At 50.1% G+C, this 22,136-nt stretch overlaps 1 protein-coding gene across 2 annotated transcripts in view; it reads left to right on the forward strand.

Annotated features, from left to right (window-relative positions):
* Positions 1-22,136, forward strand: part of LOC147717730 (uncharacterized) — a 132,622-nt gene that overhangs the window by 26,235 nt on the left and 84,251 nt on the right. For both annotated transcript variants that reach the window (XR_015296090.1, XM_086924511.1), the window contains exon 3: positions 6,226-6,336. Coding sequence is in view for 1 of the 2 variants with exons in the window: in XM_086924511.1 (XP_086780637.1) it covers positions 6,226-6,336 (111 nt within the window). In the remaining variant the exon portion in view is untranslated. The remainder of the gene's footprint in view (positions 1-6,225; positions 6,337-22,136) is intronic.

The following is a 22,136-nucleotide window of genomic DNA, read 5'->3' on the forward strand; positions in this document are numbered from 1 at the left end:
ATCGCCAGAGTTAAACTGACTTTTTGTATGATGGTCTTATAATTGAAGGCATGTAAATAACTCGGAAGTCGTTACCATTAGCTGTGTATTTCAAAGTAAATTGCGCACCCTGAACCCCAAAGCATGGCTCCTGTTTCAGTGGCACATGCGTTGGAATTAGTTTGTTTATCATTAATTCTTCTGAACACCGGACAGAATGTGGTATAGCAAGAACAGTTTTAATAATGAAAAATCGAAATAACAAGTCTCCATGTCTCCCAAGGTAATGCAATCCTGCCGTGCGTGCGCTAGGCTTCTGTAACTGCAGTATGGCCCATTGTCATTCTGTGTGAGAGAATCGCCACAGACAGAATGACAATGGGGCTAATTGATAGACTGCAGGTCTGGGAGGAGCTGTTGAAGCCTCTTCAGCACTTCAAAGAAATATGAGCTGGCCTCCAACAGCGAGTGCTACAATTTCCACATCGTGCCGCGGCGCCCCTGGCTCCTCATAACGGCGCACCGGGGCGCCGCGGCGCACAGTTTGGGAATCACTGGCGTAGTCCAACCTCGATCCAATGAGCGCTTGCACCGTAATCCGCCTATGCTCCACAGACAGCAATGGAAGGAACTTGCGGAGCATCTTCAAAATGCCGAAACAGGTGCCGGCCAGACCGAGGACATGAGTTCTCAATGAAAGCTTGTTGTCCAGCTTGACACCAAGGTTTTTGGCAACCAGTGATGGCTGTGCGGGAGGGCACATGTCAGACGGCCACCATTGCTGCCACTCAGGGTCGGTGGCACAGCCAAAGAATAAGACCTCCGACTTACTGGAGTTGGCTTTCAGACTGTTCCGCTGGAACCAGTCGAAGACCATTCCCAGGCAGCCCCGAATACTCTCTCCGTCCCATGCCTGGTCTTTACCGCACGTGAAGAGGAGTTGCGTGTCGTCGGCGTAGGACACGATCTGGGCCCCATACGCCTCCACCGCCGCCGCCAGAGGGGACATAAAGATGTTAAAAAGCGACGGGCTCAACACAGATCCCTGTGGAACCCCGACTCCCAATGGCGGCATCTCGGCGGAGCTCTGGGAGACCCAGATCGTCTGGCGGCGGCCTTCAAGGAAAGATGTCAACCATTTGAGCACCGTCCCCCTAATGCCGATGTCATAAAGCCTGGCGAGGAGCGCCTCATGGGGGACGGTGTCAAAGGCCGCCGACAGGTCCAACATGACTAACATGGCCTTGCCACCAACATCCAAGGTCTCCCTGATGATCTCCGAGACCTCCAGCAACGGCGTTTCCGTACTAAAATTAGGACGGAATCCGGATTGGGATGGATGGAGTAGATTGTTGTCTTCTAAAAAGCTCGACAAGACGCCATGGACATGTTTCTCAGTGATCTTGGCCAGAGCCGGGAGAAGTGAAATTGGCCTATAGTTGGCCAGAACCTCGGCATCAAGACCAGGCTTTTTCAGGAGGGGGATTACCATCGCCCTTTTCCAGGTGCGAGGGACACTCCTCTCCCTCAGGGAGGCATTAAGGATAGGATTGACCAGGGGGTTCACCACCGCCGCCATCCCGGCCAAAAATTTGGCAGGGCAGGGGTCGAGTGGCGAGCCTGATTTAAGGCTGGCCAGCAGCACCCGAGACGCCTCGCTAGAGACGGCAGGAAAGTCTGACAGCACTGCGACAGGCGTGGACGATGACCCATGTCCCGCCACTGGGCCGCAGCCACCCTCCTCCGAGCTCTCCAAGAAGGAGGCCTGAATCGCCTTGATCTTGTCGGTGAAAAAGCGGGCGAGATCACACGCCCACGCATCCGATGATACTGGCGGGGGTGAGTGGGATCTGGGGGTCGTGAACTCCTTCACAACATTGAAGATCTCCTTACAGGAGTTCGCCGACGCCTCAATCCTCCTAGCAAGATATTCTTTCTTAGCTCCTAGGATGTCCCGGTGATAGGCCTTCACAACCGCCCTATAGGCAAGTTTGGCCTCCCCATCGTACTGAAGGCGCCAGCCCGCTCAGCAACCTTACATTGGCTGCGAGCCACACGCAGCGCCTCCGTAAACCACGGCGCAGATTGCCGTATTACCGTGGACCGAGGGGCTGCCTTTGGGGCAAGATCATCCAGCCTTTCAGTCAGCCACCGCTGCAGAGCCTCAGTATCTCTTTCCAGATCCCCCGAGAGGTGGCAGGGATGTTCCGTAAGCGCCTGCTCCAGCATATCAGGCGTCACTCTGTGCAACATTATCGAGGCTGGTCTAGACACCGTGGGGGCGCTGTTGTCCGGCCGCCCATTCTCCAACACGGAAAACCTAATCAGCCTATGATCCGGCCAGAGCACCGGCAGGGTTTCGATATCGGCAATCGGGACTGACGAGAACACTTGATCAAGGGTGTGCCCTTTCTCATGTGTAGGACCCGACACAAACGGTGCGAGGCCCAGCGGAGATGTAATGTCCAGCAGTTTAATAGCGTCCGGGTCATCTGTCACGTCAAGATGGAAATTGAAGTCGCCTGCCACTACACAGTGCTGTGTAGACAGCGCCAGCTCAGAGATCGCTATCTGCAGGTCCTCGAAGAAGGAACCCGCAGGGCCTGGCGGCCTGTAAACCAACAGCCCCTTAAGCGCTTGGCTCGGAGACAGTCTGAGCGTGAAAGCAAGGGACTCAGAGCCCACGATGGGATTCAGGGGGAGAACTGAGCAGGAAACGTTCTTCTTCACCACCACAGCTCCTCCACCACCCCTTCCCTTAACTCTGTCCTGCCGGAGAAAGTTGTATGCCGGAGGAATGGCAGAGAAAATGTCCGGATTGGACTCCTCTCCCAACCAAGTTTCGGTCAGGAGAAGACATAAGGGATTTTCCCTGACAAGAAGATCATATAAGTGCAGGGCATGGCAACCTACTGACCTCGTATTAAGCAGCAGGCATAAATGTTTAACACGAGCCTCGGCAAGCCTATGGACGTTGACCGGTGTCCAAATAGGCGACCAGCCGCAGCCCGGGCACCGCCGTTTACCCTTGAAACGCCACGGAAAAACCGAGCGACAGGAGCAGGAATAGGTCTGCATAGCATGCAGCGTCGCTGAGGTGTAACTAATCATCCTCACCCACGCCTGACCGGACCGGCGTCCACCGCCGCCCCGACGCCTCCGGGACGCTGACGGGCGCAGACGGGCAGGACTCCGGCACGACTCAGGCTAAGCAAAGGCGTCCACCTGCGCGTCCCGCTGCGCGTCAGGGAGCGAATTTAAATAGGCGCTCCAGTCGGCCCTAAGCGCGCGAGTCTGCTCCAAGATGGCAGCCGCCGCCGGAAGGAATGCCCCAATCTAAGATGGCGCCCAAAGTTAAGCCCCAGGACCCGGACCCACCAAAATGGTGGTGCTTTGTAGGCAAATAATGCTCTTTTTAAATGCGGTGAGGGGAGTGAGGGGCGCGAGCTACAGACAAGGAGACCATAATCAGGGGGCAAGTCAAAACAAACCAAGATACAAAACAGGAACTCTCAAAACAGACAGCGCCAGTGCCAGCGCGAGCGCAGCAGTGCGGCAGGTAGAAGAGCTCAAGGGATGACATCAGCGCACTTCACAATATCCATCCATAGGCACACCTCAACATGTCTGCACCGCAACTGGCAGTATTACAAGTGGCATCAGAGGGGCCAGCGGCTCATCAGGATGGGACCTATGTCCTGCTGCAGGCTGCAACACGGTTGGGGCCCAGCTCAGTGAATCCTGTGGTAAGGGCAGTGGTGACATCTGCAATTTGGGTAGCGAAATTGCCCAGTGGCTGTCAATGTGAACCAGTGCCACAAAGATTAAACTTAAGTGGGGGCCAAAGATGTTGATTTAATCGCTACATTCACAGCAGCATTACCTGTATCATTTCAACTAGTGCTGCTCCCGTTGCCTTCCCTCTCACAGGAGTGCTGTGTGCAATATTTCTAGCCTCACAGGAGCCCTGGCTGCATTGCTTCTATACACATACTAAGAGTTATTTCAAGGGGAACCGGTAACACATTCCAAGGGTGTCGCTTCTTCAACACTGTGCTCCACGCGCCGCGACGAGCAACCCCACTCGTGTTATTTTGAATTTGATGCCCACACATTACAGATGGTACTTTCGTGGCAGTGCAGGAATCGTTTCATCATCTTAAAAAAACAGCATCCCTGAGCAGTTCAGTGTAGTGAGGGCAAGCAGTGGGACCGAATGGTATATTCAGGCAGTGTGTGTGTGCGGGTGTTGTCCCAGCCGTGCCCCGTCACTCAGCGGTGGACTGTCGTCGCGGCGGCAACAGGGCGTGCAGCTAGGGTTTCCCTCTATTTGCGGGGGACTCCCTCACCCCAATCCCGCCGCAGCAACAACAGCAGCGTAGTCAGTCTATGCGGCGGCCGCCACTGCCATCTGCCCACAAGCGCTCCGAATCCCAGCCAGTCCGGGGGGTGCCATGCAGCGAGGTCTCACCCAGCCGCCCGCCGATTATCAAGCACTCAGCGGCAGGTCTTACATGCACAGGTGTCTTTCACATGCAGGAGCCTGTCTACCGCAATCGCGTCGTTAAGTCAACTGCACCATGGGCAGTCTGGGCAGCGGCCCAGCCTGCGATCCACCACCTCCCACCGCAGCAGTCGATCCGGGGACACATGTGCTGGAGGCTGGCAGGCGACGTCACGGAGTCCCATCCGCGCCTCGCCAGTCACCAGCCAGCGTCCAGGTAGGCAGCAACAGAGGGTGCGGCCATAGCCAGTCTCCGCAGGGCTAGTGTTTCAGCGCCGTGTTTTGCGGCCCTGTGGGCGGAGGTAAGCCCCGGGCTCGCCTAGGTCGTGCCGGCCGCAGGGACCGTAGGCAGGGTGGCCCATCTAGACGATGTCCACAGACCAGGGCTCGGCCAGCAGAAAATCAGCAGCGGAGGTCCGGGGGGAGGGCGACCCTGGCAAAGTCTCGCCCAGCAGGAACCCCCTTGGGCGACTACATACGGATGTTAAAGCCTGTGCAGGGGAGCTCCGGTTAGGTTGACCAACTGGCATGGGTACAAATTCAGGACTGTGAGTGTAAAAATTCAGGACAAAGGGTCAAAATTGAGGACAGAAATTCAGGACAGGAGGTCGAAATTCAGGACAAAGGGTACGTTTTAAAGACACATCAGAGGAGGTTGAGCAATAGTATATAAGTAAGTAAATAGACAACCACTTAAGTACAAGTGAACATAAGTTTATATTAGGTTGAGAAACTTGTGCACTTCATGGTTAGGTTTCGACCTGGCAATCTGCGCAAGCAGTTCGCGCAGGCGAAATCTATTGTTTACATATATTGGCTTCAGGAACGTCCCCCGGCTCCCATTGGCTAGCTCCATAAATAGAGGCTAGCCATTGGGAGCCGGATCTGTGTGTCTGTAGTCAGCGAGGGCCCCCTGTTGCTGTCAGTATATATGTGTTGGTGTTAAGAGTCAGCTGTCCACTTGTGCTTGCTCTCCTGCCCTGCTATTGGCATTGTAAATGACAATGCCATTTATTTATGTTTTTAAAAAAAACATAAATAAAAATAATGTCATGAGCAATGCCAATAGCTCTAACTTTTGCAAAGGCGAAACCATTGCATTGTAAATGCTTGTTATACCCATGTTACAACCTTACTATGGTAACTTCTCTCGAGGCTCCATCCTCCCATCAACTGTCCCAAACCTGGCCATCTAGAATGTGATTACGTACGCTGACATTCCGTGACATCATTCCATTCTCTAGGCCACACTAACCCATCGTGCATCAGTTCACCTAAACCAAGAAAAGAAACATGCAAGACACAATGCATCTCTTACAGTGTATTCTGAGGGAGGTATCACTTACATCCTACCTGCTCAGGGTTGAAGCCGTATCATTGATTCTTATGTTGGGGAGGATGTGTCTCACATTGTCTCTCTTGAAGGTTGATGACATCTCCCACACGGTCTCTCTCTTGAAGCACATGCCTACCTCTCACTCTGTCTCTCCTGAAGAGAAGTCAGTCTTCCACATTGTGTTTTGTGAGGGGAGTGAGTCCTTCTCTCACATTGTCTCTATTAGATGGGTGTGCACATCTGTCACTTTGTTTGTCGTTGAATTTCTGGACTAAGCCTGACGTGCTGGCCTCAATATCTGCTCCACCAATGAACGTCTGTTGTGTGACACAAACAGCAGCTACTTTTCAGTATTGTATATTGCCCTCTTGCAGACTTACTTATTTGTGATTTCTTTCTTTAACAGGCCCTATCATTGCCAGTACTGTCTATTCGTTGACCATGAAAGAAGCACAACTGCTCCATCCTATGGACAACAACGAGTCCGAGAGAAGAGACCGTGTCATTAGCTCCCCAAGTAAGCAAGCGGTGCCTTAGCCAGGATGTGAGAGTGATGGCCTTGTCCATGTGGGACACCTCTGCTCACTAGACAAGTCACTGCTTACCGATCACAGCAGTGACCGCACACTCATGGAGGCACACATAAGGTATATGTCTTTGCTAGACAAGGCACTACTTACCCATCACAGCAGTGACCACACACTCATGAAGTTATCAAAACTGAAAGGAGTCGCCCCCAATACTCCGTAAAGGGACATGATGTATTTATACTAATAACAACATAAGATTCCCTTTTCTATATCACCTAATTTACGCCTTAGAAAAATCGGAACTCTATAGACCATCAAAAACTGTAAAACATATCCACAACAAATCAGTTTGCATTAGACATATAACTACGTGCTCACTGTGAATTAAAAGGCTAAAGTCGTCCTTGAGCCAGAAAAAGAGAAAGAAGCAAATACTAACTAGATCAGTAATTAACTTTAAACATTATTTCTTATTCTAGAAATTATTTATTATTTCACTTTTACAAATAGTAAAAACAATTGTTACATATATTTCACTTCTCTACTTAATACATAAATTGGTAACCACAATAATAAAAAAAAACAGTTGACAAATTCATAAAATTCTGACAATCATTTAAAACAAGCATTTGCAATGCAACAGGTCTCGCATTTGCAAGAGTTTAAGCTATTGGCATTGTAAATGACAATGCCTTTTATTTATCTGTTTTGCTAATTAACACATAAATAGAAGGCATTGTCATTTACAATGCCAATCGCTCAGACACTTGTAAATGCGAGAGCTATTGAAAGAAGCGGCCGCCATTGACCCGGCTGCTCAAAAAGTTAAAGTGTGCATGGCGTGCTGAATGTTGCAGGAAAGCATGCCGTGCCTGCAGTAGGAGAAACTCATTAAAGAAAACAGTGCTCACAAACTAAAAAATGAGGCAAAAGCAAGAGAGAGCAATGTAGGAACACGGGAGAGCTGGGTAATCTGAAACTTTGCAGCTATTGCATATTCTGCAATGTTCGGAGTTTGAGAATTATGGTATAGTCCAATGAACAAAACATGTACGCAAATGTTAGCAAAGCAATTTGGGTACTGCGATGTATATGAGCGGAAGTGACTGGCTACAAATTAACTATAGTGTCACTGAAGAAGCTGGCAGCCCTCTGCTTAAAAGGTGTTCACACATGCAAGATGTTTTAACCAAAATATATGGGGATGTGTGAGGAAACCACATAGTGAACAAATCATGTAATATCTGTTTTTTTTTTTTTTTTACATTTTTTTTATTTTACAACAATTATCGTACACAGCCATTGCCTACAACCCGGAGGCCGGCGGCGTTAGGTCCCCGTCCAGGAGCTTCCACTTTCTCCAGTTACACAGCCTTGTAGCCGACAGCCCGGAGGCCCGGCGTCGAGTCGTTTACAGACATTCCAGTAGGTGATAACATATATTACAAGGCTGAGAGTATCAAAACATTCTCGTAGGTTGGGCTACTGGACCTCATCGCTGCCTCTGGAGCGCTGCCCCCTACTATGTCTATACAGCTGTATACACCCTGTACTATGTGGGTCAAATTGAATAAACAAACTCCCAACTACCCCCAACCCCCTCTCCTATGCACACAACTGGTTCTGTTCCTAGACTCTCAAGACTGTATATGCCTGCCATGTTGTTTAACTCTCACTCTTCCCTTATTCCTATTAGCTGAACTAATAGTCATTCCAAGTGTGTAAGACTGTATGTCCCATAACCCCACTGGCCTGCTCGGGGAAATCCCCGGGGGGGGAGTTTCCTATGTCTTTATATTGTCATCTCTTGTCCCCCCTATCATTTCCCTATCTGCGCCCTGGCGTTAGCTCCTGTTCTACTTGTCAATCTTTTATGTTCCTCTGCTTATTCCTCCTCGGTGGGTTCACAAATGTCTGTCATTGCGTCTTCCTCGCCTGTCGCCTCAGCAGCATCCCTCCCGATATCTCTAGTTCGAAGGTGCATTTGGTATAGACCCCAGAAGTTCTTCGGGCGACTCGTGGGTGGCAGCAATTCGCTCTAGTGTTCGGACTGCGTACAGCAGTATAGCGTATCATGCGCCCATCGCTTTGCTGTCGGCAGTGGGCCTTCCATCCAGCAAAGAGCCACCACCCATCGTGCTATTAGTAATCCCATGTCTGCCAGTCGTCGCATCGCTTTTGGCAGCCCTCGCGAGTGACCTAGTAGTGCCAGTGCCGGATCTGGAGTCAGTTCAATCTCTAGTATTTCGCTCAGTTTCGAGAATATGTTGGCCCAGAATCTCTGTATGCCCTGGCACAGCCACGCAAGGTGCATGAAGTCCGCTGTTGGCTCGCGGCAGCGATCGCACTCAGATGACTGTCGTAGGCCGTATCGTAGGAGCCTCTCTAGGGTGTACTACACTCTCTGTAAATACTTCAAATGTATCAGCCTGTGTCTGCCATTCAATAACAGTGTCTTAGTATTTGTGCAGCAATAGCACCACATACCGTCATCTATTGTTATCTGCAGATCCCTCTGCCAGGCTATTCTAGCAGCCGAGAGTTGCTGCTGTCTGTCGACAGAGCCATCTTGTACAATATCGTCATAAATTTCCGTGGGTAGCTCGTTTTGATCACGTGTGTGAGTTCCCTAATCTCTGGCGGCTCCACCATGTCCGGACCAAGTAGCTCCAGGAGTGCGCTACGCACCCTATGGAATTGGAATCGGGTTAACAGCGGTGTCGCGTCTGGGTCAGGTACCACTTTGTCCCAGGTTTTCACTTTGCCCTCCTCAAACAAGTCACCCGCTCGAGCGATGTCCACCTTATGTATTGCCTGCGTGACTCCTCGTTCTGCGAGCGGCGACAGCCATAGCATCCATTCAATAGGCATGTTAGGGGAGTATAATAAATCACAATCCTGAGCGCGTAAGAGGTTGTGCCATGCAAGGTTCGTTGCGGTGAGGGAATCTAGGATGCCCTTCCTGCGGTCCATCGGTCTGAATACTGTGGCTGGGAGCAGGAGAGGGTCTGCAAAGAGGCGTTCCATGCGAATATGTGGAATCATTGAATCACCGTGTATCCACTTATGCAGGTGGGCAGCTTGGTCAACCCTGTAGTACAACTCCAGGTCAGGCGCACCCAGTCCGCCCAACGGAAGCGTAAGGGTGGTCCATTTCACTCTGGGTTGTTTGCCTCCCCATGCCAATCTGAGTAAAAGTTGTGTTAGAGTTTTGAAGAAGGCTTTGGATAGGACCATCGAAATGGCACTAAAAGAAATAAGAACCTCGGGAGCAGCACCATTTTCATGATTGCTATGCGCCCCATAAGGGATAAAGGTAATTTGCACCATTTCTCCACCTCATCCTCAAGTCTGCTGCAAGCCACTCCATAGTTTTCTCTTGGGAGGATTTCCGGATCTGTATGGAGCTGAATCCCCAAATACCGCACAGACTCTTGCTCGGGGGTCAGGGGAAAGGCAACCGACTTTGCCCAGTTAATTTTCAGGCCTGATAGCGCCCCGAAGCGCACCACCTCTCTGAGTACCGATGTTAGATTAACCTCTGGGTCACGTACATAGAGCAGAGTGTCATCCGCAGACGTTGATATTATGATCTTATACGTAGGGAAGCTAATGCCCTCGGTGCTGTGGTACTCACGTAACGCACACGCCAGCGGTTCAGCCACAAGCGCATAAAGCAGAGGCGAGAGCGGGAAGCCCTGTCTAGTTCCTCTACAGATCGGAAAGGGGTCAGACACAAGATTGCTCAGTCGAAGTCGAGCTCTCGGCTGGTGATATAAAGCACCTATCATTTGCAGAAATGGTTCACCCAAGCCTAGTCTCCACAATACTCTTACCATGAAAGGACACTGCACTGAGTCGAAGGCCTTCTCCATGTCAAGAAATACCGCTATCGCTTTCGTGTCTTGCTTCACATGTTGTATAGCGCCCAGTACCGTTCGGATATTATAAGTGAGATTTCTGCTCAGGATAATTCCCGCCTGTTCCGGGGCTACCAGCTGTGGCACAAGCAACGCAAGGCGGGTTGCCAACACCTTCGCATACAGCTTCGCATCAACATTAAGGAGCGATAGAGGCCTGTATGAACTGCAGTCATTGCGGGGTTTGCCAGGTTTAAGTATGGTACCTATCATCGCCTCCCTCATGGATTGGGGCATACTTCCTTCCACACAAACGTCATCGAAGAGTGCGGACAAGTGCGGGATCAATTTATCCTGGAACGCTTTATAGAACCCCACCGTGAGCCCGTCTGTTTCGGGAGCACTACCTGAGCGCATACTCGAAAGCGCATCGATGATTTCATCTTTGTTGATGGGTTGCATTAAGAATTCGCGGTCCGCGTTCGTGAGCATAGGTAAGTTTATATGCTCCAGATAGTCTGCTATATCGTCTGTACAGCCTCCAGGACCAGAGGAGCACAGATCAGAGTAGTACTTCCTGAACTCTTGCGCAATCTCATCCTCCGCCGTGACCTTTCCGCCCGTAGCTGTTTGTATCTCAGGAATATGCACCTGCTCTCTGGATCCTTTCAGTATCCTAGCTAGTAGCGAACTCGGCCGTTCCCCCTCACCATAAGTCCGTGCTGTTGCATATTTCCCCATGTGCTGTACTTCCTTGTCTGCCTCTTCATTATATTCTGCCACTAGTCTCTTAATGTCCTCCTCTATTGCAGTGGTAGGACTCGCCCGTTGGCTCCTTTCTACTTCAGCTAGCTGCTTTTCTAAGTGCTGCAATCTCTGTCGAATAGCTTTGAGGACGCTTGAGTGTTTAGTCATAGCCACATCTCTAATAAAGACCTTAAATGCCTCCCAGACTGTTTGGAAACTGTCAACCGAGCCTAAGTTGGCCTCGAAGAAGACATCAATCTCCTCCGCGAGTTCCCCCCGGAAGCGTTCGTCCAGCAGCGAATATCGAGGAAAGCGCCATGTAAATGGTGGGATTTTCTTAATTGGTGTCTCTAGCACCAGTAGTAACGGTGAGGCGACGCTGGCCCTCATGCGGCTGAGCTATTCGAATTTCTCATCAACCTCAACTTGACCCAACTTGTCACTACTCCTACCCACATCAGGGGCCATATACTAGACCATATCTGGACCCACAACCTCACGCTTTCCTGCCCCGTGATCACGCCCTGCATTTGGTCGGATCATTATATGATCGACACCGTGATCACTGTCAGGTGTCGGGTAAAGGTCCCCCCACTTAAAGGCGGAGCTTCCCGTAAATGGAGCGCACTTAACTCTCAAGGCTTCCTCTTGTGCCTGGCCGATACACGCCCTCAGCCGCGCAGCGTCGCGACTGTTCACACACTGGAGGAAGACTTCTCCGGTTGGATCACCAAGGCCAGCGACCAATTTGCCCCCCTCTCCAGATACCCTCGCTCCAGGCACAGTAAATCACACAGGTGGTTTAACACCACTCTGAAAACTCAGCAACTTGAATTACGCCAGATGGAACGTAGGTGGAGACGTAACTACTCGCCCACCGATAGAGAGTTATACGTCACTGCACGAAACAAATACAAATGTGCAATCCTGGCGGCAAAATCCCTACATATCTCTGAAAGGATTCTTACTGCCCCTAATAAATCCAATGAGATCTTTACAGTTATGAGCGAGCTTACTTCCGACGCTAGAACCCTCTCTTCTCAAACCCCCACCCAGCAGTCCTGCAATGCCCTAAATAGTTTCTTCATCGATAAGATCACTAAGATTAAGAATACTATCCCCCCTGTCCCTTCTGCTGTCACATCAGCTTCCTCCCCTGGAAACCCACTCTCATTGCTAAGTTTTCCTACCCTTGACTCTAACATTCTAGCCAAACTCGTCGCTCGATTCAAGTCGGCCTCGCCCAATGACTGTTGCCCCCCCTCTGTGTTTCAAGATATCTGCCTGGCTCTGCCGGACTGCATCCTACCCCTGTTAAACACCTCCCTTGAGACAGGCACGGTGCCCAACTCTTTCAAGGAGGCAGTCTTGGTGCCTCTGCTAAAAAAAACCTGGTGCCGACCCTGAGGACCTTGCCAACTATCGGCCTATCTCCCTTCTGCCCTACTTATCCAAACTTCTGGAGGCACATGTCACCAGCTGCCTCTCTCAATTCATCGAGTGCTCCAACTATCTCGAACCTAACCAAGCCGGTTTCAGACCAGCCCACTCCACCGAGGCTGTGATCCTGGCAGTCATGGATTCTTTAAGGGGCAACGCCGACAAAGGGGCACCTCAAGCGCTCATCTTATTAGACCCGTCAGCGGCGTTCGACACGGTGGACCATAACATCCTTCTCCATCGTGTCGAGCAGGCCGGCATCCAGGGCCTGGCTTTTGCATGGCTTAAATCCTTTTTATCGGGCAGAACCCAAGCGGTTCGCTTAGGCCCTTTCATGGCTGCCACGGTGCCATCCACTTGTGGAGTGCCTCAGGGATCTTCCCTATCCCCTCTGCTTTTTAATCTCTACCTTCAACCCCTCATCCACTCCCTGAAGAGGTGGGACATCACCGTCTTCAATTATGCAGATGATCTGCAAATCATCTTCCCTCTCAACACTCCAAATGCAGCCACTGACTGTCAAGCGGTGATGCTTCATATCCAACAATGGATGAACTTTAACCAGCTTAAGCTGAACCCGGGGAAAACAGGACTAATTCCCCCAAGTAACAGCCCTACCTATTGGGGTCCACAGTTCTGGCCAGCGGAACTTGGCCCCCCACCCGCTCCAGCCAAATCAACAAAAAGTCTTGGGGTCATTATTGACACAGAGCTCTCCCTCAAGCCCCAGGTGGGTGCTGTCATGTCATCATGCATGTTCCAGCTCAGAAAAATCAGGAAAGTCTCCCACCTCCTTACACCTGAGGCTCTGATACAAGTCCTGATTGCCCTGGTACTGTCCCGCCTGGATTTTTCAAACTCTCAGTACTATGGCCTACCTAAATCCCTCCTTTACAGGCTTCAAATAGTACAGAACCAGGCGGCCAGATTGGCCTACAAGACCCCGAAGTGGCAGTCCGCGAAGCCATTACTTTGCAAACTCCATTGGCTGCCGGTTGAACGGAGGGCTGCATTTAAGATCGGCTGCCTGGCATTCAAAGCTATCTCTGGGACCTCTCCCGCATTTCTTAAATCCCTGGTCACCCTCTACCGTCCGACACGCAATCTACGGTCCTCTCATCACCTGCTCTTAGTTACCCCCCTAGTTAAGCTTAAAAAATTTGGTGGCCGCAGATTCGCTCACTTAGCCCCCAACCTCTGGAACCCGCTGCCTCTCCCGCTCAAATCTTCTAACTCTCTTCTGGAGTTCAGAAAACTCCTGAAAACTTTTCTTTTTGCACAGTCTGGCTAGACCCCCGTGCCTACACCTCTCAGCACTCAATCAGCGCCAGGAAACTTACGGTGACAGAGCGCTATACAAAACCCCCTTAAGATAAGATAAGAGCACCAGTAGTAATGGTGAGTGGTCTGAAAGAGTACGCGGGAGTACTGTGCAAGCCTTGATACGTCCCAAAATCGAGGAAGACGCAAGCCATTCTGGTGTGTATATTGTGGTATGCGGAGTAATGTGTGTACCCCCCCTGCTCTGCATGTCTGTGTCTCCATACATCCTCTAAGCCTATAGTTAGAAGCTCTGTCTGTAGCGCTAGTGCCGCCGCTGATGGTTTGCGCGGTAGGCCCGCTGATCTACCTAACGTTGGATTCAGCACCAGGTGAGCTATGTTGCTATAAAAGGACGGTGAGCCATAATTGGGGCCGTAAACATTGATGACAATTAGATCGTGTCCCCTCCCGGTGCATCTGGATAGCACAAAGCGGCCATCAGGGTCTGCTAGGAGCAGCGATAGCGTTAGTTTCGATCTAGGGTTAACCCACGTGAGGACCCCCCTGGCGTGTGTCGTAAACCCAGCTGCTGTGGTGTTACCTGATAGGCTCCTGCCAAGGAACATTCTGCTTGTGAGTGGCAGATGTGTTTCCTGCAAGAGCGCCAAATCTATCTTTTGGCGCTGTAAGTAGCTAAAGACCTTCCTAAGTTTACGGTGGTCATTCAGTCCCCGTACATTCCATGTGAGGGCCCTGAGTACCTGTCTTTGGTGCAATTAGTCCTTGACTCGTACTAGTCAACTCTGCAAATTTCCTGTCAATCTTTAGGCAAATCCCGTCTCAAGCCCCCCGTGAACAGTGTGTGCATGCAGTGTCCCAGAACCATCCCCCCCACTCCTATGCAGGAAAACATGAATACAATTGAACGTCCCCTCCCCCAATCCACAGCAGACCTACCTCAACCTGGCCTTGCAGCACCCCATCCCTCCCCTCCCACCCCTTCCCGAAACCGGTCCTCGGAAGCTTGTTTCCGGTCCAAGGAAGGCATGGCTTGGTAGTTCGGGCTGGACTGTTCCCATGAGGCACCGGGTCAGACTGATTTGCATATGGCCATGTCTGAACTGGGGTGGTGTGGAGTGCAAAAAAACGATGGATTTAGGCCCAGATCTCTGTACTGGGGTGAATGTATAACATTGTTCTGCATTCTGTCCATCAACTGTGGTTTTTGCATTTGTCACCCCGAGTGGGATGGGTATGCTCAGACGTGAGTCCCATGCTCTCCACACCTCTGGATTCAAGCAAGCCGGGCTGAAGACTGCTGGAATGCCAGAAACCGGTCCTCGGAAGCTTGTTTCCGGTCCAGGGAAAGCATGGCTTGGTAGTTCGGGCTGGACTGTTCCCATGAGGCACATGGTCAGACTGATTTGCTTATGGCCATGTCTGAACTGGGGTGGTTCGGAGTGCAAAAAAACAATGGATTTAGGCCAGATCTCTGTACTGGGGTGAATGTATGACATAGTTCTGCATTCTGTCCATCAACTGTTTTTTTTCCATATCTGTTGTGCAAGCAGCTCACACTGATCGTTACAAAAATGTAACTACACCCGTTAGCTGAGAGTGACCACCCAAGTGATACTACAGCAGCATCACACGTGTGTGCATCATGGAATTCATATTGAGCGCTCATGCTTTTTGATACCGATTGGCTCAAGGAGAAAACACATGTGCTTGCTGAAGGCGATGTGGATGTATCGGGGAAACAGCACAGTACCTTCCCCAAAGCACAGCAGGCTCCCTGGCACCGAGCCCAAACCTTGCACAGTTAGATGCCACACCCCTCCTTCCAACTCAGGAGAGGGCCCAGAAGCAGCTCCCTTTAGTACCGTGCAATATCGCAACAGTAACACGGCATTTAATCTATCCGAAGGTCCCTTAGCCCTCACCCATACCAACTAATGCTAATCAAAGTACACTGCTGCAGTGCAGAGAGGGGAGATAAGACCTGGACAGCAGGCGGGAGGGGGGCGGGAACGAGGACACGGACAGCGGGAGGGGGCGGGAACAAAGGCACGGACAGCGGGCGGGAGGGTGGCGGAAACGAGGACACGGACAGGGGGAGGGGGGCGGAACAGGAAACAACTCTGTAGCTAGTGGTGAAGGGCGGTGGAAAATAAAAAAGTAGTCCCTAAATGAGTATATAACGTAGAGCAGCAGAACTATACTGTAGTTGGTCAATGGGTGAAGTTTCACCACTAAAGTATATACAAGAGGTCTCGAATGCTCGACCTAAACAAGCATTTGCAATGCAATAGGTCTCGCAGCATTAAAGTTTGAGTTATTGGCATTGTGTATGACAATGCGTTGCATAAATTTTTTAGCATACTTTGAATTGGTGAGCAGTTTGAGTGTGTGCAAGAGTGCTGTTGCTCACAGCTGTTATTATTCACGCAGCTCTAATGATGCACCTCACGCACGGGGCTGACGCAGTTATTATTCACAAAGCTCTGATGATGCACCTCATGCACGGGCTCACAGCTGTTATTATTCACGCAGCTGTAATGATGCACCTCACCACGGGGCTGTCGCAGTTATTATGCACCTCACCACGGGGCTGACGCAGTTATTATTCTTAAAGCTCTGATGATGCACCTCAGGCACGGGCTCACAGCTGTTATTATTCACACTAGCCAATCCTAATAAAGCTGTGGATACCACAGAGCCCAAAGACTCAGTCTGTGCCACCCTATGAGGAAGAGAAATGCGTTGGAAGGAGCAAGGTCTAGTGGAGAGCCCTACCGATACTCCCTCAGTAACGTGTGAGGAAACAGCTGTGTACCCATTGGGTCATTGCCGGTGTGCATAAGCAATATGGCTTCCCCCATATGCAACAAGAGGGCCGTTGTGACTTGAACTGTATTGCGAGTACCATGTGGGAAGCACCAGGTCCACATCGCCGCGTTGCCGTCACCCGGTATACCAGACGGTGCCACCTCTGAGTTATTTGTTGCCAGGAGTGTCAAGACTTGTAATGTCCTTAATAGGCTACCTCATATGCCAGGAGCGGCTGCCGTGCTGAAGACGACTGCAACAGAAAAGTGTGAGCTTCAGCAAAGAATATTGCATCAACCCCATATGCCAGAAGGGGCTGACGGCACCTGACTGAACCACCAGGATCGCGAAGGGGTCTGCCTGAGACGTTGCACCCTTGCTGGGCTCCATTCAGGAGCCAGAGGATCGAATTCGCCCTTAAGGGAAAGAGTGACATACCTTATCTTTGAGGAGAGGTCATCCGAACGGTGGGACAAGCCGGTAGCATGGCTTGAGGGGAGAGAGCCTACGTCTGCTGGCTCAATTTTCCGTGGGACGCCTGACTTTGCCAAACAGTATACAGGCTTGTGAGTGCCCGCTGAGAGGGCACTCGCTGCACCACTGGAAGTTTTTATACCACCAGAGCACACACCAAACGCATAGTTTTCAAAGACGGCGGCTTCCTCCGCAGGCCACGCAGAGCCCCGCTCCGTTTTCTATGTTCATGCCGGCCCGGCTGCTATGTATGCTAATGATAGAGGAAAGCAGGAAGTAATAGGCGGAGTGCACGCTGGTCGATGGGATCGCTGGAGGTCCTCCCTCCGGCGGCGCGGTGCAGGCTGGGATCGCGGGGGCGGCTGCGGGCCCCAGCTGACGGAGCCCTGGGAGATAGTAGGTGGAAAGGACTGCGGAGGACCCGGCGGCAGCCCCCGCAAGGAGCGGCTCACACCGGGGAGGGGGGCACCCGGCACCAGCGAACGACCCCCCCTCCCCCCCCCCCCCCCCCCCCCGGGGATGGGAGACAGCCGGGGTGAGCTGCGGCAGCGCGCGGGGCCATGCGACTCAGTAGAAGTGAAGTGAGTATATTGTGTGCTTTTCTTTCTTTTCTTTTTGTCATCCAGCTGTGCAGACCCACAGTTTAACATTGTGGGGTTTGGAATCCACGATGGGTAGTGTGCTAAAATGACTGTGTTTAAAGGTTATATAAAAAAAAGAACAACTGCATGCCTGTTGAGTGCCTAGGGGATATGATCACTTTATAACGATTGTCTGCTCCCTGTTTTTATTTTTCGGAGCAGCCCCTGCCCGGTAGACCAGACAAAATGCAAGGCAAACTTAAATATACTAGTTAATTTAAGGTATTTATTTTATGACTGTGTAAAGCAGGAACCATGAGAATAGAACAAAAGAAAGCAACCCTGCCTTATGATATAATGGTCCTAAAAGTGGGATCCAAACAATGTATACGGGGTGATTTATCTAAGAGCCAGCATTGCACATAACAAGAAACGGGTCAATCCAAGTATACTCAAAGAAGATTTTTTAGAATATATATATATTTTTTATTTTTTTGTATTCTTTGAATTAATGTAGCAAAAGGTACAAAAATAGATTGCATTGTTTAAATCCACATAATATTTTTTAGAACATCAAAAACATACATTGGTAAGGGGAAAGATAAAAAGGAGGAAAATTCATCCTACGTTATGACCTACCCAGTAACATACCACACTGCATTCATACTCTCACGCTTACTTATTCCAATTCACTCAACCTAATATTCTTTCATTCGACTTTTATTCATTCATATAGTCCTGGTGTGTGCAACACAAAGATGGTAAATTTGTTGCATAAATCAGAATGTTATTCCAGGAGGCAGATGACATATAAAGGGGTCCTGATGGGTATAGGACAGTATGCCGTATTCCTGGAGACACAAGCCGACGCGCGTTTCGGTGACAGGCCAGTGGGGCCACACCTTCGTCAGGGCTAGGAGTTGTTTACTGGGAGGGGAACAGGTATAAAATCTGGAAATAAAAACAGTATCTTAGATTTTTGTTCTATGTACACAATACAGGTTTAGATTATTCAAACATACATTTTCTATTGTTTAATACATTTTACATTTTTAATCCAACATTGGTTATTAGTATGATAACTGTATGGTTGACTTCTTGTGGCTGTGCAATGCCAAACTACCTAGTGACACTCCCTAAGACAGACTCCCGGTTAGGTGAGATCTGTTGGAGGCAAAGTGATAACCTTAGCTAAGCGAACCATTGAGTACATTTCATGACACCTCTCATATTCAAAATGTTTTAAACTTCCCTCATATATATACACATTCATTCTGGCACGTATTTTTTTTTTTTTTTTAAAACCTTTATTCATAAAAGGAGGTACATGCGCAGGCCCACAACCATCATGGCCGGCCGCAAAAACAGTCGATGAAACAGGAGAAACTAGAGCAAATCAGTAAACAGGATATATCTAAGTATATAAGGAGCGGTTTTGGGACTCGCAAACAGGATATGAGGTTTTCATTTTAAAAGTTTAGAAGAGAAGTAGGGGCTGCAACAACAAGACAACACACCTCAAAGGATGGAAGCTCCAAGGAGACGAAAGGGATTTTACCCCAAGTACTATCGGAGATAAGCAATGACAAAGACATCTATGCAATCTGGGCAGCCACGGTGACGATATTGGACAATAAACCATAGTACAATAATCCACATTTCTAAATCACCCCAGAGAGCCTATCTCCCAAGAATAGAAAAACAAAGGCTCATCAAAAAGCCGGAATAAGAGAAAAAAAGGTGCGAGACCAAGAGACAGCCAACCCTACTAAAGAGGAAAGAACCATCCCAAAGACGGAAAAGAGCGATAGGGACCATAGAACAAAACAAACTAAAATAACAACCCCCCCCTGCCACCCTGCACCCCTGTAATGGCTACTGCCTAACCCACTAACAGCGTGCCTGTCGCCCCGAAACTGCCCCACAGAAGGGAAATTATAAGAAGCGGAGGAGGAGAAAAACAAACAAGCCCCCGGACACCTAGCACCCCCCACCAGCGGAGCCCTCCCCATAACACAATCATAATCAAGCAATACTAAACAGTCAGCAATATTACGGGGAGGATAGTCACCATAAACCCCCCCCTTCCCCTACCCCGAGCCTGGTGAGGGATTTGGTGCAGTCCCGGCAAAATTAAACGGAGCTACCCCAGGGAAACAGAAGTCAACCCTGCAAGTCTCACGGGGAGATCCATTACCAAAGGCATATCAGTTTCAAACAAAGGGAGCGTCTCAGATGGTCCGAAGCAAGGGCAAGGGCGAATAAACCTCAAAGTCAGCCCTGACCAGTGCGAATCCGTTCCAGAGCACATCCCGACCAAGCCATATCCGACCAGAGGCAGCCAAAGCGTCCGTGGCAGAGCAGGGCATTGAAGATGGAACAAAGTCCGGTCACAAAATGGCGGCATCCCTCAAGCAGACGGGCCGAGACGAAGGAAAATGGCGAGCCCCGTAAACGAGACCCTGAGACTCGACAAGGAAGTGCAGGACAGCCAGCAACGATACACCATCGGATAGATGTAGAGGGAAGACCGTGTAATGTAGAGGATGAGGGAAAAGTGAGGTCGACTCCCAGAGAAACAAAGTCGGGCCGCCGCACGGGCTCCTCGAGATGGCGAGTCAATTTACTCGACTGGACCGCAGATTTCTGTGCAGGCGCTATAGCGTCTGTGGCCGGGTCTCGAGCAAAGGTCATCCAGTTTCGCCGACAGGGAGACACACGTGTCGGTAAATTGCGAGCGGAGCGCCCCAATCGCCGCCATTACGGATCTCAGTGAATGTGCGCCATCCACCCCCTCCATCCCGGGGTCCAGAGGACGGAGGGGGACACAATCTCCAGCCCACATCGCCGGGCTCCGGGTACACATTTGGCGATAGTAACAACACAGGCGCCCCAGACTAGCAAACTCAGCACACACACCGGCCGCGGGTGCAGCCCGTCAGCCCCCGGGGCGGGAAACGAGGGTCAGGCACACAACCCTCAGTCACGGTGCAGGAGGATCACAACACAGCACAGTGTCTCATCTCCGGCATCATCCATCAACGAGGACAAGGGACTCAAAGGTGGAAAGAATATTCAGGCCTGGAAGACCGGCCACAATCGCGGTCCCACAGCCGATGTGATCAGGTCCCTCTCGGGTATTTCAAAAATCGAGGTCCCGGCGGCAGCCCGGGAATAGGCCAAAAATGGAACACGACATGACTTCGTCGCTGAAGTGGACAGAAAATCCGGGAAAGCACCATTGGCATCAGGCAACCTTCATACATCCAGGCCCAGGGCGTGGGTAGAGGATAGACAACAGGGTTGACGGGCCGCCGGTGGAGGTCGGCGGAGCCGGGAGCTTATGCGGCCATCTTGGTTCACGGCGTAGCTCCTCCCCCCTCTGGCGCGTATTTGACAGAATTTTCGCAATTGGAACTATGATCCATCGAATGGGATTATAGCGATCAGTAATAGCGGTCAGGGGTTTCTTTTAGAAGACCCGACCTCTATTTGGAAAATATCAATCACTATCAAGTGTTGTATTTACATGATGTGTGTCAGAGCAAGGGAATTACTGGCATAATTCTTTAGGGGGATAGAGATTTTCAGACTTTAACAAGGAAAAGGAGAACACAATGTTTTCAAGCATAACATATTATTCCTCAATCTTAAAAAATGTAACTGGTTAGACACAAAAGGAGGAGAAGATTAAGTGATATATTACCTATATTGGAATCCTAGTCTTAGGGGCACAGATACTCGTGGCCGGAGGACCTAAGGACAAGGAGGATAACGCTCTCTAATTCCATTCATACTGGATACTGGGAGTTGTGGTCCTGTAGTTAAGATAAAGTTCAATTCAATTAGAGCCTGATGGATTTGATGTTGGTTAGGGCACTATTTAGAGTAAGAAAATCACAGGACGACATGGGGGTTATTTTTATTTTAAACAAACATTTGTTTTAAAGAAGTTGTAGTTTAACCCTCCATTTTTATTTTCAGACACAGTATTTACATATGGACTCCAATGTTTTATTTTTGATTACGGTCGAGAACCGCCTGAGGTCCTAAGGTCCTGTGTTGCAGGAAGAGATAACAATGTAATTCACGAATTACCTGAAGGGTTCTTGAGTATGCTCTCCGATGAGAGTGAATAACTGATAAGATTCCAAGGGACAAGAATGTGGCTTTCGGTAATAATTCCTAGCAAATAAAGGAGCACTAGTTATGGCCATGATCATACTAGAGACACTATTCGTCCTGAAATCCAAGAAATTAAACACCAATCGTTCCGTTACCTAAATGGTTCAGTCGCTTATCGGAGAGCAGTTAGGATCGGTCTCACGGAGCGCTGTGCAGTGGATACAATTCCGTGAACGGCGGGCGAGTAGTTGTGGGTGGGGCGTTGTGCCGTATTTACTGCTATGTGGGCGGAGAGCGAGTGGCTGTAGATGGGGATTCCTAACAGGAGATAGAAGGCCAATTATAAGTATGTAATTTTACTTGTAATCTACAGGAATTTCGCCTAAGCAGCAGGATATCGGGGTATACACATACCTTAAAGTGGTGGTGAATCGTCCTTCAATGGGATTCCGTCGACTCCACCGGTCG

This window comes from Lissotriton vulgaris, chromosome 5 (genome assembly GCF_964263255.1).
Source record: "Lissotriton vulgaris chromosome 5, aLisVul1.2, whole genome shotgun sequence".
Classification (NCBI taxonomy): domain Eukaryota; kingdom Metazoa; phylum Chordata; class Amphibia; order Caudata; family Salamandridae; genus Lissotriton; species Lissotriton vulgaris.